We start from the raw sequence: 14,650 nt of genomic DNA on the forward strand, positions 1-14,650 counted from the left end.
AGGCGAGGCGCGGGTAGGGTGTGGGGGGGGTTGTCGCTGGTGGGAAGGGAACAGAGGCAACACACCTGCTGCTTTTTCTAACTTACTGAGGGCGCGGCGTTTATGTCAGTTTGTGTTTTTCCAGTCTGTATTTTGCCTCTTGTCCGTCACGGACGCTGGTGGGGAGATGGTGGTGGAGAAAGCGGGCCCAAGCCCCTCAAAGCCTGTAGGTGATAGGTGCCCCCAGCAGCAGGAGCCACTGGGGCACGCGAAGAAAAGCAAGCAGCAGGTCTCCGATGGATTCACTGTTAAAGCCATGATGAAAAACACTGTGGTATGTTTGCTGCTAGTATAGAAATGATGTTAATTAATTTATTCTTGCGTGTCCAGGCAATATAGCAAGTTAGAGCTGAGGGTAAAGCATATCAGGAAAGCGTGTGAGTTGCTAAAACTTTATCTGGAGTTTGCTGGTTGCTGAAGTTACCTTCAGGCTTTATAGAAGGTATTATCATAAGGTAACTGTCTGTGCCTGTGGAAATTGTGATGCTTCGCCTCCAAGCGTATTGCTTTGCTGCCACAATTTTGCTGTATCTTTTTGTGTTGGCAGTGCACGTTCTATTAAACTGTCAGGCTATAAAATTGTGTGCAAGGCTTACTACCTCACATTTAGCAAAATGCTGTCAAATGATACTGTGGTACTATTTGCAAGTTTTTTCATATACGGGCACAGTGTGATATAAATTCAATGTGAATGTCACATAGGATGGCAAAGATCTGAAAAATACATTCATTTTTAAAATAAGCTTGAATAATAATAAAAAGCTTCCACACAGTGTAGGAGAATACTAAACTGGAAACAAACATTAGTTCTCCAATTCATAGTTCAAAGACTAAGAGGGGTTGACCCAGCAAGCATCACTTTCAGTAACAGTTCCAATTTCTAGGGAATTTAGAAGTATGTAAGTGAAAATACTAGGATAAAGGCCTTTCAAATTGCTTTATATTGTTTTATTTGTCTACTTTTATCAGATTTTAGGAGTAAAAAAAGCTTCAGCTACTACAGAATGCAAATGTTCAACGTGTAAGTGGATGAGCTAATATGAGCACCATCTGTGCTTAAACTCCTGAACTGTATTTTTCTTTATTTGGACACAGTGCAAGGTGATAGCAAAGTCTGGTGTTCTCAAGGCTTTTTAGATTCTATGTAGTCTTCTGACAACAGTTATGAAGTATGTTATTTCACTTGTTTTGCTGAAATAGTCTTCCTGGAGCAGCCTCTCTGGACTTGTTACCTGTAAGAACATCCTCCTAAAAACCCAAACAAATCCACCTTTAAACAAATTTTAAATGGAGTAGAAATTGTGAACATTAAAAACTTTCTCCTTATTAGTAAAACTAAAACATGTTTCATCTTAGTGTGAAAAATACAAGACTAAAACAACAAAAAAAACCCTTTGTTTTAAAGATTGTTTGGTTTGTTTGTTTTTAATTCTAGAGATATGTGGAATAGACTATAACACTTCAGTGAGTTTAAGGATTAATTTTTAAAAGATGTTTCCTCTTCTTTGGACAAAATTCACATCATGGATATTTGCACATATTTGTTTACACCTTGATATGTAAAAGACGCTTGATTTTGTGTAGAAGAATCAGCAGTGTCAGTGGAGTTTGAGAAATACATATTTAATTTTTAAAAAGGAGCTTTGACTTGTGAACATAACTAGCTATGAGTTTAATCATTAAGTTTTCTTTTAAATATTTGTAGAGTTTTAACTTCTATGGCTGCAATTCTAACTTCCTAAACAGTAACAGAATGTTAAGTCATGTGGTACGGTCATTAAGCAACAGCAAACAGGTAAATCTACTGCTTTTGGAACTACTCATTGAATCATAGAAATGGTGTTTTTTTGGCATGGACTTCTGGAGATCATCTAGCCCAACTTCCCATTTTAAGTGGGCCCATCACTAGCACTAGATCAGGTCAATCATGAGTTTCCCTAGCTAAGCTGTGAAACTCTCAAACATCAGAGATTCCCTGACCTCTCTGGGCAACTTGTTTTGTTGTTGCCCTGCCTGTGCCCTGGACACCCTGTCAGAGGTAGCATTAACAGTGTTCTGACGCACTCCACAGGTTCTGCTCATAACTGGGTAGGAAGCAGTAAAACTGTTAGACGTCCTGGGAGATTCATAGTGCCAGGCCTGTATTTTGTAAAAGCTCTGAGTCAGGACAGGCAGCCACTGGAATCCTTTCCTGGGGGTCAGTGTGCAAAAAATCGGGACAGAGTAAGGAATATCTCATGCCACTCTGTGCAGAAGTGGGTGTCCCTTTTCTCTTTTCCAGCTGGTTAAATGGAGCTTCAGATTTATCACTGATGAAGTTCTCATGGAAGCCTTAGGAGTTGACTGGAGGGTTGAAAGCACAGCAGGCAAATATAGTTAAGACATGGTAATTCTTTTTGTTAACAGCATGACAAAGCACAGGGCTGTCAGCATCATGTTCAGTACCTCCAGGTCAAACAACTATGTACAGATTAATAGCCTTTGGTGCAAACATGCAGTGAGTCTTAAACTCTTAACATGGAGTCTAACAGATTGCCGTTATGCATATGTAGCTGTAAATATTGGAGTAAAGGTTCCAGATTTCTTTGATGTTGCTTGTGCAAAGAGAATTTTGCTAAGCTATTTTTCATGAAAGTTGCTGGGTAAAGTTTTCTTCCCAAGTCTGCTTTCATAGCCAGCAGTAACTACAGAAATTAAGTACATACAATATTCAAGACTTTTCTCAGCTCTGGCTAAATCTAAAATTTACTTCTTGAAATATATTACTTAATAAATATTCACCAAAAAAAATGAACTGAAGAAACTGTGTTTTCTTTTATGTTATTCCAAAACTGTTAATTTATATAGCAGTTTAGATTAAGAGCAAGACCCAGTAAAGGTCTTCTACACTAAAAAGCTAGATACTGTGACATTAATATTTTCATTGTTTTGTCCTCCAAGTGGAATCAAGAAATCCAGGTTATGTGCTCATACTTTACATGTACTGCAAAGCTAGAACTACGAATATAACTAAAAATTAATATACAGACTACCAAGTAGAAAAGTGGCTGTACATGAATGTAGACAGCAGGAGGATACCTCTCTTCGCTTCTGATCCTCTCCAAATGGTTATTTTTCCTATTTTGTGCAACTGTACATGAGATAATAAAGTGTTAATGCCCCTCTTTTCTGTAATAAACTAGTGGGTAAAAGCACTGTTTCAAGGAGAGGATTCATTTTATTCCTTAAAGGGAACTGTAAAAAGGGTATTCCAATCTACCTCCCAACTTTTAAAAGATTCTTAACCAACAAGTTACAAGATCACTGAGGTGAAAAATATTGCAGAGGAAAAAGTCTCCACATGTCCTTTCAAAGTGCTGTTACTGTGCTGCAAAGAGTTAGGATTTATAGGGCTAGAAAGCGTCAAGGTAGGAAACTCACTAGACAATGTATTTTAGTGCATATATCATTGATGCAGGAGTTTTTGGAAGCTTTGGTTTTGGGGATTTTATGTCCATCACTGCTTGCTAGAATGGTTCCAATGATTTTGGGGTAGAATTGGAACTTAAGACATCCCCTCCGGAGTGCTGAGCCAATAAAGCTATGAAAGGGTGGTGGGTTTTTTTTCTGTTTTTCCTGAATGTTGAATTGCTTACTACAAAACTGCAGAGCTTCAGCAGGTTCTTCTACAGGACCTCCTTCAGTAACAAGTATTGCCAGGTAAATTGAAATACTCTTCTTGCAGCCTGTGAATTTGAACTCCTCTGGCCAGGGTACTGAATTCGGATTTTCTTCCTGGCTTAGCATGTAAGCTAGTAGGTCTTATGTAGGAAATACCACTATTATATCCATCTGTGTTCCATGAAATCAGTCAAAAGCTGCTGCTACTAATGGGCCACATCCAGCCTGTGCATAAGGGATAAAAAGAGAATGTCTACTAGATGACCTTAGAAGGGGAGTGATGCTAAGAATTGTTTTGTTCTTGGATTTCAAAAACCAAAGCAGAGCTATTCAATCTGGGAGAGTCTTAGCTATGTGCAGAAGCACAGCTCCCATCTCTTACAAGAAGTGTAATTGCTTATAAGCAGAAAAAAAGGTTATGTGGATTGCAGTTCTGGATTTTCATTCCTGTCTTCCTCATTTAGGAGTCTACAGTCTGTATGTATTGGAATGAGTTCTCAATCTTTGTTGTTTAAACTCCTCTTTCAAGCCATTATCAGTAATGTGTGTTGTGAAGGACTTTCTTACCCTTTACCCTTTGATAATAACTCATTGCAAGGGTTTCATTTTAACCATCAAAATAATGTGATTTGCTTACATTTTGAAACTTGTGATTTGATATTCTGTTTATATTCATCCACACTGTGTAACTAAAACTACTTTTGTTATTTACCTTGTAGCCATAACACTTTCTGATCTGATTTTAAGGCTATAGGAAAGCATTTTTTCACAAGAAAAAATATTTACTTTTCTATTATAAAAGCAAATTTATTGGAAAAGGCGGTATGTTTTGGGGCAAATAGATGTCAAGTTAAAGGAATGTTTTGATAAATGTTTATTGGGCAGTAGTACGTCCAACTTGGAGGAACTGCTCCAGTTTAACAATAGCGATTTTGTACAATCTACGAGTATACTTTAGTGAACTTGAGTCAATTGACTGTGACTCAAGTGACTGTGAGTCAATTTAAACTGTCAGTGCTCTGGAAGGCAGTACTATCTTCTTCCTGTTTCAGGCTGTTTATTACTGCTGCCCCGTATTGTGCCTGCATTTGTACAATGTTGGCTCATCAGGGAACTGATCCTGCTGAAAAATACTCCAGCCTGTTAAAGCTGACAGTGTCAAACTGCAGTCTTTGGGACTGAGGCAAGCAAAGCTCCTGCTGCCAACAAGGTTCGTCTGTCCTGCCCTCCTCCCTGTCCTGACTGCATGCTTCCATTTCCCCTTTTGCATTTACATTGGTGTTTCTTGCAACTACAGAGCAGGTTGGATCAGCTCTAACAGCTGTTATATGCAAGGAGGAGGGGAAACAGGAATATGTTGTCAGCACAAGCTGGGTGGGTGGGAGTGTCCGTCTTGGCAACATCGTGGTCTTAATTCATTTAAAACCGGGTATGAAACTTGAGTTCTAGCAGAGTAATTCCACAAGCACTTAAAGCAGCACAAACTTGCACCACAGTTGAAACGTGTGGTTTTCATCCCTGGATGTGTATTCTTTGTGCAGTGTAAACTTTTGAATGGCTGTGCAGCTCAGCGTTTTTTTTCCCAGCAGTGCAGACGTGACAGTTCTGTAATAGCGTAAGCTAACAAAAGTTGTGGCTGCTACAGTCCTGCCTGCTTCTGCTGCATATTTGTACCTCCTCCTTTGTGTCAATACACATAGTAAAGCAACTGAATTGATGAGGCTCTTCAGTTGCATTAGTTCCAAACATGAAAAGCTTCAACACAAGGAGGTTTTTATTTCCCCTCATAAAGTTATGTTACTTTCCAATTCCATGCTTGTTTTTACTGTGATGACCGCATAGATAGTAGAATGTAAAAGCAGAATGCACAGGAAAAATACCAATGCTTAAGACCATAATGTCTTCTAAAAGCCTTATTTCATATATTTCATGTTTTCCAGCTATAACTTACATGGCTTAATCATACTGCTCTTGTTATTTTAAAATACTTTCAAATCAGCCCTTAATTTTTGCAAATATGGGGAAAGGTTAATATCATTCGTAGTTCCAGCACTAAGATGATAAGATTTGTTTAATATCCTCAAGTATGAAGAAATCATGCTGTTTTCTTTATGAAAATCTGTTACACACTTGAATCTCCAGTAAATCTTTTTTAATGGGTTAAAAAATTAATAGATTTTTTTTAAAATCAGTTAGACTCCATTTCATGTGTTTGATTGACATTTCTTATTGTCTTAAATCAGTTCATTTGATTCACAGTATTTCACATATAAAAAGACCTTGGAAGATTTTAAATTTCATACCTAGAGGAGGTAAATGTAAATTGATTTTAAAACAGTATGACAGTGATGTTTCAAGACTCCTCTACTGATCAGTTTTTATGAACTAATGAATAAAATATTCTAATTGGAGACAATTACAGAGGTAGTTGTCAAATTCTGTCAATTCTTGCATTGGAATGAAACTTTTAAACTTTGCAAACTGAAACTAACATAAAAGAGCAAATGTCAGACTAAGTTTTTTTAAGTATATGAGAGAAAAGATCTTATGTATTTACAGATTTCATACAAGTTAAATTCCTGCAGTGATTTAAATATCTATCTTCATCTAGTGTTTCACCGAATGACGTGGGCATTTTTCAGTTTTCAGATGTCTGACTGTAAGTGTAGGAATTCAGAACAAAGTATTAGAAAATAGTTAATAACAATAGTCTCAGGAGAAGATTGTAAGCTATCAGCTTGCTGAATAGGTAATTATCTAAAGTCAGTATTTCCCACATGCCACTGCACACACCTCTAGAGCTAGCCAATAGAAAATGTGAAAGAAATTAGTTAGAAAGCATCTGCTATACACTCTTCTCAGCACTCTGAGAAACTGTCAGAACAGTTTCCAAAGAACATATGTACATATTCTTTTTTTCAACTTGATATCATTCATTCCAGCTAAGAAAAATCCTGTCCTCTATGTAGGCTTCAGCCTTTATCTTAGTCTTACCCCTGTTAATTGACTGGGGATGCTATAGGATACCTGGAGTGAGCTCAGTGAAGAGCCATCAAGATGGGTTTCTGGAGCACGTGTTCCATGAGGAGAAGCTGAAGGAACTGTATTTTTTTCATCCTGGAGTAGAGAAAGCTACCAGAGTACCTAATGGTATTAGGTCCTAACAGACCTAATGGCCCAATAGCTATGAGAAGGCTGTCAGGAAGACAGAGCCGGTCTGTTCACTAGTGAATGATGGGAGGACAGAAGATGTGACTTGAAACACGGTGCTCAGGATGGTGAAAAGCTTTTTCATCGTGAGGATAGTCAAGCAGTGCATCAGGTTTCCCAGAGTTGTGCAGTCTCCTTGGAGGTTTTCAAGACCCAAATGGAAAAAGCCCTGAGCAACCTGGTCTGATCTCAGAGATAATCCTGCTTGGAGAAAGAGATTGGACTGGAGACTTCCTGACGTCCTTTCCAACCCAAGTTTTCCCATGATTCCACCTCTTCTTCCATAAGAGGGTGGTTTGTGGCCACTCCATGGCTCTGCTACTACTAAGGTCAGACAAATTAGTGATGATTAAGTGACTCTCGAACTGGGGGAAGAAAAAGGAAAAAGGCATTTGAGAGTTTTTGCTTTAACAGTTTTGCAGCTTTTCTGAAGATGTGATTTGAAGGGAGTAATAAAACCTACAACTGAGTATATGTGCCACCACCACAGCCCCCGTTTTATAATAATATTTTAGAGGTGTTCTAAAAAATCTAAAAGCTTTGAATTAGTTTCTTTTAATTGTAAGTCTCATTGCATAAAATTAGGGGTATTTTATGATCCAAGTTTCTTGTTTCAAGACTAATCATTGTATATTTATTTAGAAAAGGCTGGTGGTCTATATTTAAATCTTTATTAAAAAACAAATTATGCCCTGGCTTTTCTTACTGTACTGTTGCTAATGATTAACGTGACATTAGTATTTTGTATTGGATATCTTCTTAGCTAAAACTATTTAGGCAAAGGTGCATGCGTGCTTTACTGACACTGGCAGCCAGAATTTGATAAACATTTTTTCCCCTCCCCCCAGAACTTGAAAACATACATTCTTACTTCCTAAAGCAGGTCTATTGATATCTCTGCACTCTTACCTACTGCTCCATGCTCACTTTTTTTCTTTCTTTACTTATCCTCCAGATGTATAATTTTTTTTGTATCAGTGGATTTCTCTTGCAATGATGTTCAACAGGTGGGTTTTTTTGGGGGGAAGGGCAGTTCCACATGGCTAGAAACCTTTTAGAAAATGTGCTTAAAAAGCGTATTCCCAGACCTTATTAGAATGCCCTAGATAATAATTTTTACTGTAAAAAAACCTCGAAGACAAGAGCTTGTTATACTTTTAAATTGCAGGTCTGTCAGTTATGACTCAAAAAATATTTTTCACAGGAAGTGTATGTGTATTAGCTCTTTTTTTTTACATCTTTTAGACAGTGTTTTACTAACGCATCTCATGCCCTTCTAATTTGTGTGCCTTTCGTTTATTTTGTCAGGTTTTAAATTAATAGTTTACAGTCAGAGGGACAATTAATACAAATTGATTTGGTCTCCTGCGTAGTATCTCCTCTGTCCGTCAAATTCAGAAAGTGATTTCTGCATGAAATGTGTAACTTCTAGTTGAGCTCAAAGATATGTTTTTAGAAATACAACCTGAAGGTAATTGTGGTGTCAGAGAGTCCATTATATCTGTAAATTATGCCAATGCTTAAATTAGCCAATGCAACACCATTAGAAATTTGCAGTCCAGACCTATATATAATTACCACAAAATATTCAAATTTCACTGTGTAAATATTTTAGAGTCAGACAACCACTTACAGAGAGATACTATTTTTAAAAATCCACAGAAGTAAAGTTTTAGCATGCTTCAGACTGCTACTTAAAATCTGTTTAAGTCATTATTGTTTTATGAGCTTCTAGTATGCCTTTGGACATATTTAGCATGTGTTACAAGATTATTATTCAGGACAACAATCAGGTCTTAATATTTTATTTGATAGTCTCTGAAGGCTTTTGGTCATCCAATTGTTCATCCAGTATGAAGAATTCAGGCAGTTCACTAAAATTCTATAAAATCCAGCACTTTAAAAAAGCAAAATAAGTTCAATTGTGTCAGTGGAAATCGGTGAGTTACACATTTAAGCTTGCATGAAATTTCACAAACTCTTTGGTCTACTGTTATCTTACAGGAATCTTTAAGAGAAGTGTTAACTGTGTGTCAACCATTGACAATGCTGTGCCTGCCAATAGTATACAACATTCAGGGCTTTGGATATAAATTTTGTTGAGGAAATTACTGTTTTTTTAACAGGGTTGTTTCTGTTTGGATTGTCATTTTTCCTTTTCCCTGTCACCAGATGGAATGGAAATTTTTTTTCAGTTTAAGTGAGAAAACAAGTGGCCTTTTAGTAGCAATAGAACAATTCTTCCTCCATATGTTCCTCTATACAATGTTCCATTAGACAGTAATAAAAAAGTGTGTATCAGGATATAAAGTGTGTATATATTAAAATACATTTGCAGAGGTAATCACTAAATTGCCACTAACAAATCTAGAGTTAACTCCAGATTTTTTCCCCTGTTTGATATTACTTAAGCTGTTTATCAGGTCATCCTTAAATAGGATTTAGGTGATTTTTCCCCACATTTTATCCTATTTGTTCTTTTGCTTCTGGTAAGTGGAACACTATGAGTTCTTGTTCTTTAACAATATTAAATATTCTTAATTTTTACTAGTTTTAAGTTAATACTCTTTTAACATTGATAACAAAAAAGCTTGCCTAATGACCTGTTTAGCACCAATGTTTAGCCAGCTACATGGCTAAACACTTCTCAACACGTAAAATACAAGCAAAATGTTTGTTCTGATTACCAAAAAAGTTCCTCTGAAAGCAGCTCTAGCTGAGATGTGCACATGACCTTTTGTGCTTGAAGTCACAGGTTAGTCTTCATACTTTAAAGAGTCTAAATGCATATCGGCTGACTCCTAACTGAATACTCTTCCCAGCAGACTGGAGGTAAACTCCCTTGTGCTAGAAGTTCTTCTAAAGCCTTAAGTCTTGTATTCTTAACTCTTGTGTGGCCTACTAGGCAAAGATAGTTTTGCAGTTGGATTATCAGGATATACCACTGGGAAGTGAAAGTTGTAGACTAGAAATTTTGTGAACTGGAAAGAGAAATGAACAAAGTCACCACTTCCTGAGCTTGTATTGTAACTCCTAAATAAAAGTGAAGAAGATGGAGATACTATTTAAGGGGACCTTCCTGAAAGCAGGTTTTAGTCTTCAGAAAAAAATGTCATGGTCTGCATTTTCAGTAGGCAGATATATCACTTTTATAGTCTTGATTCAAGTGACTGAACTCCAAAGAGGAATGGAAATTCACATACATCCCTTTATTCAGCATCCTGTAGGTATTCGGCATCTCCCCCAGCACTTCATCTTTTAAATTGCTGAAGTGTCTCATTCTCTTCACCAACAGTTGAAGGAGCCTGCATTCAGAGCCTAATTTAGACTCTTAGAATTGCCCTGATGTTGGGGGCTGGTGTTCAACGGTTAGACCGTTTTTTTTACTTTGGGTTTGTATCGTGCATAACTCTATGGGACGACAGTCTTTGACTAGGTATCTAGAAAATACTATAATGTAAATATTGATTATTAACTAGTGGGAGATTTAAAGAAGTTCCACTTAGTTTAATATGTTCACTATGGGTGGAGTCTGTCATCCTCTGTAGTATCCAGTACTGCCTCCTTTGGCCTTTATTTTCAGATTTCTTTTTTCTTTCTTTCTCCAGTCTGTTTCATTATTTTCTTCATACCTGTCTTAATTGACTGCTTTAGATGTCAATGTCAACTTTGGATGAGTTTACTTCAGGGTCTCATAGACCTACTCTCAGAGACAGAGTAGTTCACAAGGCACCTACTGAAGGAGCTATTACAGCATCTTCTTTTCTTGCAAGTTACAAATTGTCTGATTAAAATGGTCATTTTGGATCATGATTTTCCAAAGAAAGGAAATAAGATGTGTTTTTAAGGGAGACCCTTGTAAATATGCCATGGTTCTTGTGTTTTTAAAAGGATTCTCTAAAGCTGTGTAACATTTGCAGCCTAGCCACTGGAAGATTATGCTACTACATGAAAAAAACACAAAGAAAAAATAAACCACTGCACCAACTACTTCAATAAGCATCCAAACTAACAAAGCCTGATACCCTGCAGTTGATTAGTATCAAAATTAAGCTTTTCCTGATCATATTTAATAAGGTATTTCGTGACTAATAACATCAGAGTCAAGCCTCTTGATTGGAGCACTCTTCTCTGTTCTCCGATATTTCCATAAAACATGAAGGCAAATGTTTATGCTTGAAATCTTCCTTTTTCTCAAATTCAGTTGAAAACGACCAATGGATAGAGATTCTTTAGGAATGAAGGCAGGCAAGTATACACACAGCATGGATGTATAAGCCTTGTTTCCTTATGAAGCTGTTTTAGAAAAGGTACCCATGTACATTCTTTCCGTTCAGCAGAAAAGAAATGAGATAACAAAGGGACTAAATAGAATTGAACTATTGCAATATCACAAGTGAATCATACTAGCAAGAAAAAGATTGAGTTCCTTTCAATCAGAAGCCATTGCTTGAAGATGAACCAAAATGTCTGAACAGTTAATACCTGAATTACATAATTTTATTGCTCTCTCTGTCAGACCCTAGACTTCAGTTTTGCAACAAGAACACTTGTTACTTCAGTGGTTTTCCAGTGAAGTGACTGGTGGTATCACCAAAGTTGACAGCAGGGTGCATCAGCAGCACGATACAGAACTTCTTGTGGAATCAGAATATCTGAAGCAGATCCTTTTTGTCACTTGAGTAGAAAGTAGAAATTCTTTTCCTGCAGTGACAGAGGAGAAACCTCAGGCTACCTTTCTGGCTTCCATGTTTAGCCTGTAGGTGTTATTCCACATGACTAAAGGTTAAAGAGTCTGTTACTAAGTTTTGTAATTAACCAGTAAGTATATTGTTGTTTATTGGGTCCTATTGTTTAACCTCCTGATTTTAATGTGCTAGAAACATTAATTTAATGAAAAAGTATTACTTATTTAAGAAACATTTCTCAAACTTTACTAAATGTCATCTGATAACATACATTTGTAAACACAGGAAGCTAGTAATCATGGTAACACTTTTAGTTTGCAAAGCCACAGTCAAGGACTGCAACTGCAAAGCCACCAGTAATACTAAACATTCTAATGTATATTGAAGAGTTTATTATACAAAACATTTGTGTAGCATTAATGAAAACCAGCCTTGCAACAACACATTCTTATAAATAAAATAGAATGAAGTGGTAGATAAAAATAGAAGGCATGGAGGAAACAATTGCTTAGTGTATAACCAAATATTGTGTTCACATGTGACTGAGAATAAGACAAAAAGAGTTTTATCAATGTTCATTAAGATAAAATACGGTTTTGTAATTTATGTAATCTATATGAGTAAACCTGTGAAGTGGTTTTGCTACTTATGTAAGTGAAGAGCAATTTATAACATGGAAGCACCACTTAATTCCCAGCTCTTATGTACAATACTGCATCTTGGGAGGAGTAATAAAAGGAATTCTTCCAAGAATAGGCATTTTATTGAAAATTACCACCAGAAAACATACTTTGTTTTAGAGATAAAATGGTGTGAATGATAGAAGTAAGATTGTATTATGGGATAATAAACTCTTACCACGTGGTTCAAAATCCATTTTGTTTCTTTTAAAAAAAGCATTTATTCAGTGATCTGTGAGTTCAGTTAGTAGACTTATGGAACATAAATATTTAGTGACACCTTAAGTCATTGTAGGGTGCTAGATGAAATGTCTTGGTGAAAGCTATGGTACTTTTTATAGTTCTCAAGAAGCCAGAATTTTACTTCTAGCATAGAAATTTGTTTTGGATACTTAATATTTTCTCAGAGTATATAATTATTTTTATTTAGGGTTCTAAATAGATTCACAACCTACATTAAAACATTACTTTTTAATGACTAGCTATGCTTTCTGTGGGCTACCAAAAATTGAAAAGAAACTGTTAGCTGAGGACTTTGACTATGAAGAATATAGAGTATGGAACAAATATCAGCAAGCCTTTATTTTTTTTTGCTGCTATGAGCCCTGTATTTATGCTTTTTATTTTCTCAAGACCGTATGATTTACTGTCTCTGTGCTGCAACCAAAATTCAGCTATTAAAATATAACTCCTTGACCTGAAAAAAAAATCATGCTTTTGCTAAAAACTTGAGTAGTAGAAGTTTTGATATTTTCAGAATTTGTATACGAAAACTTTAACAGAATGTAAAAAAGACAAAATCTTCCCGTCTTCACTTAAGTGAGGGTTTTTTTAAGATTTAAATGAACCTGCTAAGCAGAACTCTAGGTGCTTAGTATGGAAGGCCTTGTATTTAGTTGTTTAAAACTAAAATATGCTTGCATAACCTTTAAACTCTTAATTTTTTGAAGTATGATATTAAGAGCTTGAGAATGATATACCAAACTGTATTTTCTGAGTCATTCATATCATCCTCAGCTACAGTGTTTGCAATATTCCATATTGAAAGGGAACATGTAGATAATAACATCAATGTACAACTGGAAAATATGAAAGTAAAGATGGTGAGGGTGTGTATGTATGTATGGCTGGTGGCAATGTTTGTGCTCAGTTGAAGCTCAGTGAAGAATCAGGAGGGCCTATGTAACTTAGTTTTGGCCAGCTCTTCAGTCTTGCTTATGGCGTTCGGAGTGCACTAGTGTTCCTGATAAAGCACCTCCTTTCCAGCACAGCCATGAGGAAGATATACATGTACCTCATCAAACCTCTCAGCAATGTTTGGCCCTGCTTATCTTCTAATTGTATTTTTTTTCACAGTACCACACCTTTCTTTGTCATTTCAGACATTTTTTAACAATACATCCAGATTTTTCACAAGGGCCTTAGGATGGCAGACCGTCTGTGTTTGCAGGAATGAAATAAAATAAGGAATCTGCTAGTTTCTGTTGCCACTGAAGAAGTGTGTTGTCTCAAGATCACTCATAAAGTTTTGTGTTAAAGAAAACAAGAGGTAGAGCCAATCGTCGTAGCATCGCACAAATAAAGGCTTTCAGGGCTGGAAAGAAACCACCCATCAGAATTGTCTTGAAGCTGACTGATAGGAATTGACCCATCTAGTTTAGGGTGACTGATTCATTTCTGCCAGTCTCCCAGGCAAGTCAGTAGCACATGCTGATCTTCAGTGTCAAACACTGCTGATAGGTTTAATGAAGTAAGCATGGATATCTTCCTCTTAGCTGTGCCAGAGAGGAAATGGTTCGCAAGCACTCTGAAAGCTGTTACCAAGTCTGAAAGCCCAGCTGCCCAAATTTAGGTCATTGGCAGAGAATTTGAATTCTGTAGAAGCGTATGCTGGTTTGGTTTTTTTAATCATTTTTATGAACATTTTTCCCAAGAATAAAAAGCTATGTTATGTATGGTTTTAAACTAAAAGAGGTCAGATTTAGACTAGATCTAAGGAAGAAATTTTTCACAATGAGGGTGGTGAGACACTGGCACAGGTTGCCCAGAGAGGTGGTAGATGCCCCATCCCTGGAAACATTCCAGGTCAGGTTGGACGGGGCTCTGAGCAACCTGATCTGGTTGAAGCTGTCCCTGCTCATTGCAGGGGACTTGGACTAGATGACCTTAAAAGGTCCCTTCCAGCCCAAAGATTCTATGTAGTAGCTGAACAGAACATTCAGACTAAAAGGAGTTTTTCAGCCTGGGCATTAACACTTCATTTTTCATGTTGGTTTAAAAAATCTGATTTAGATTCAGATTATGTTCAGATTGCATTAGGCTGCTCAGGGCTTTGTATAGGTGGCCTTTGATTGTCTTCAAGATGGAGATTCT

General features: G+C 36.8%; 1 protein-coding gene across 1 annotated transcript in view; it reads left to right on the top strand.

Annotated features, from left to right (window-relative positions):
- Window positions 1–166: 166 nt before the first annotated feature.
- The window catches only part of LOC104624344 (parkin coregulated gene protein-like), a gene marked incomplete at its 3' end in the record, with an annotated part of 52,446 nt that continues 37,962 nt past the window's right edge, over window positions 167–14,650 (top strand). Inside the window, exon 1 of the mRNA XM_010291688.1 lies at window positions 167–313. Within this exon, the coding sequence (XP_010289990.1) occupies window positions 167–313 (147 nt within the window). The remainder of the gene's footprint in view (window positions 314–14,650) is intronic.

The sequence above is a fragment of the Phaethon lepturus genome, unplaced genomic scaffold (genome assembly GCF_000687285.1).
Source record: "Phaethon lepturus isolate BGI_N335 unplaced genomic scaffold, ASM68728v1 scaffold9367, whole genome shotgun sequence".
NCBI lineage: Eukaryota > Metazoa > Chordata > Aves > Phaethontiformes > Phaethontidae > Phaethon > Phaethon lepturus.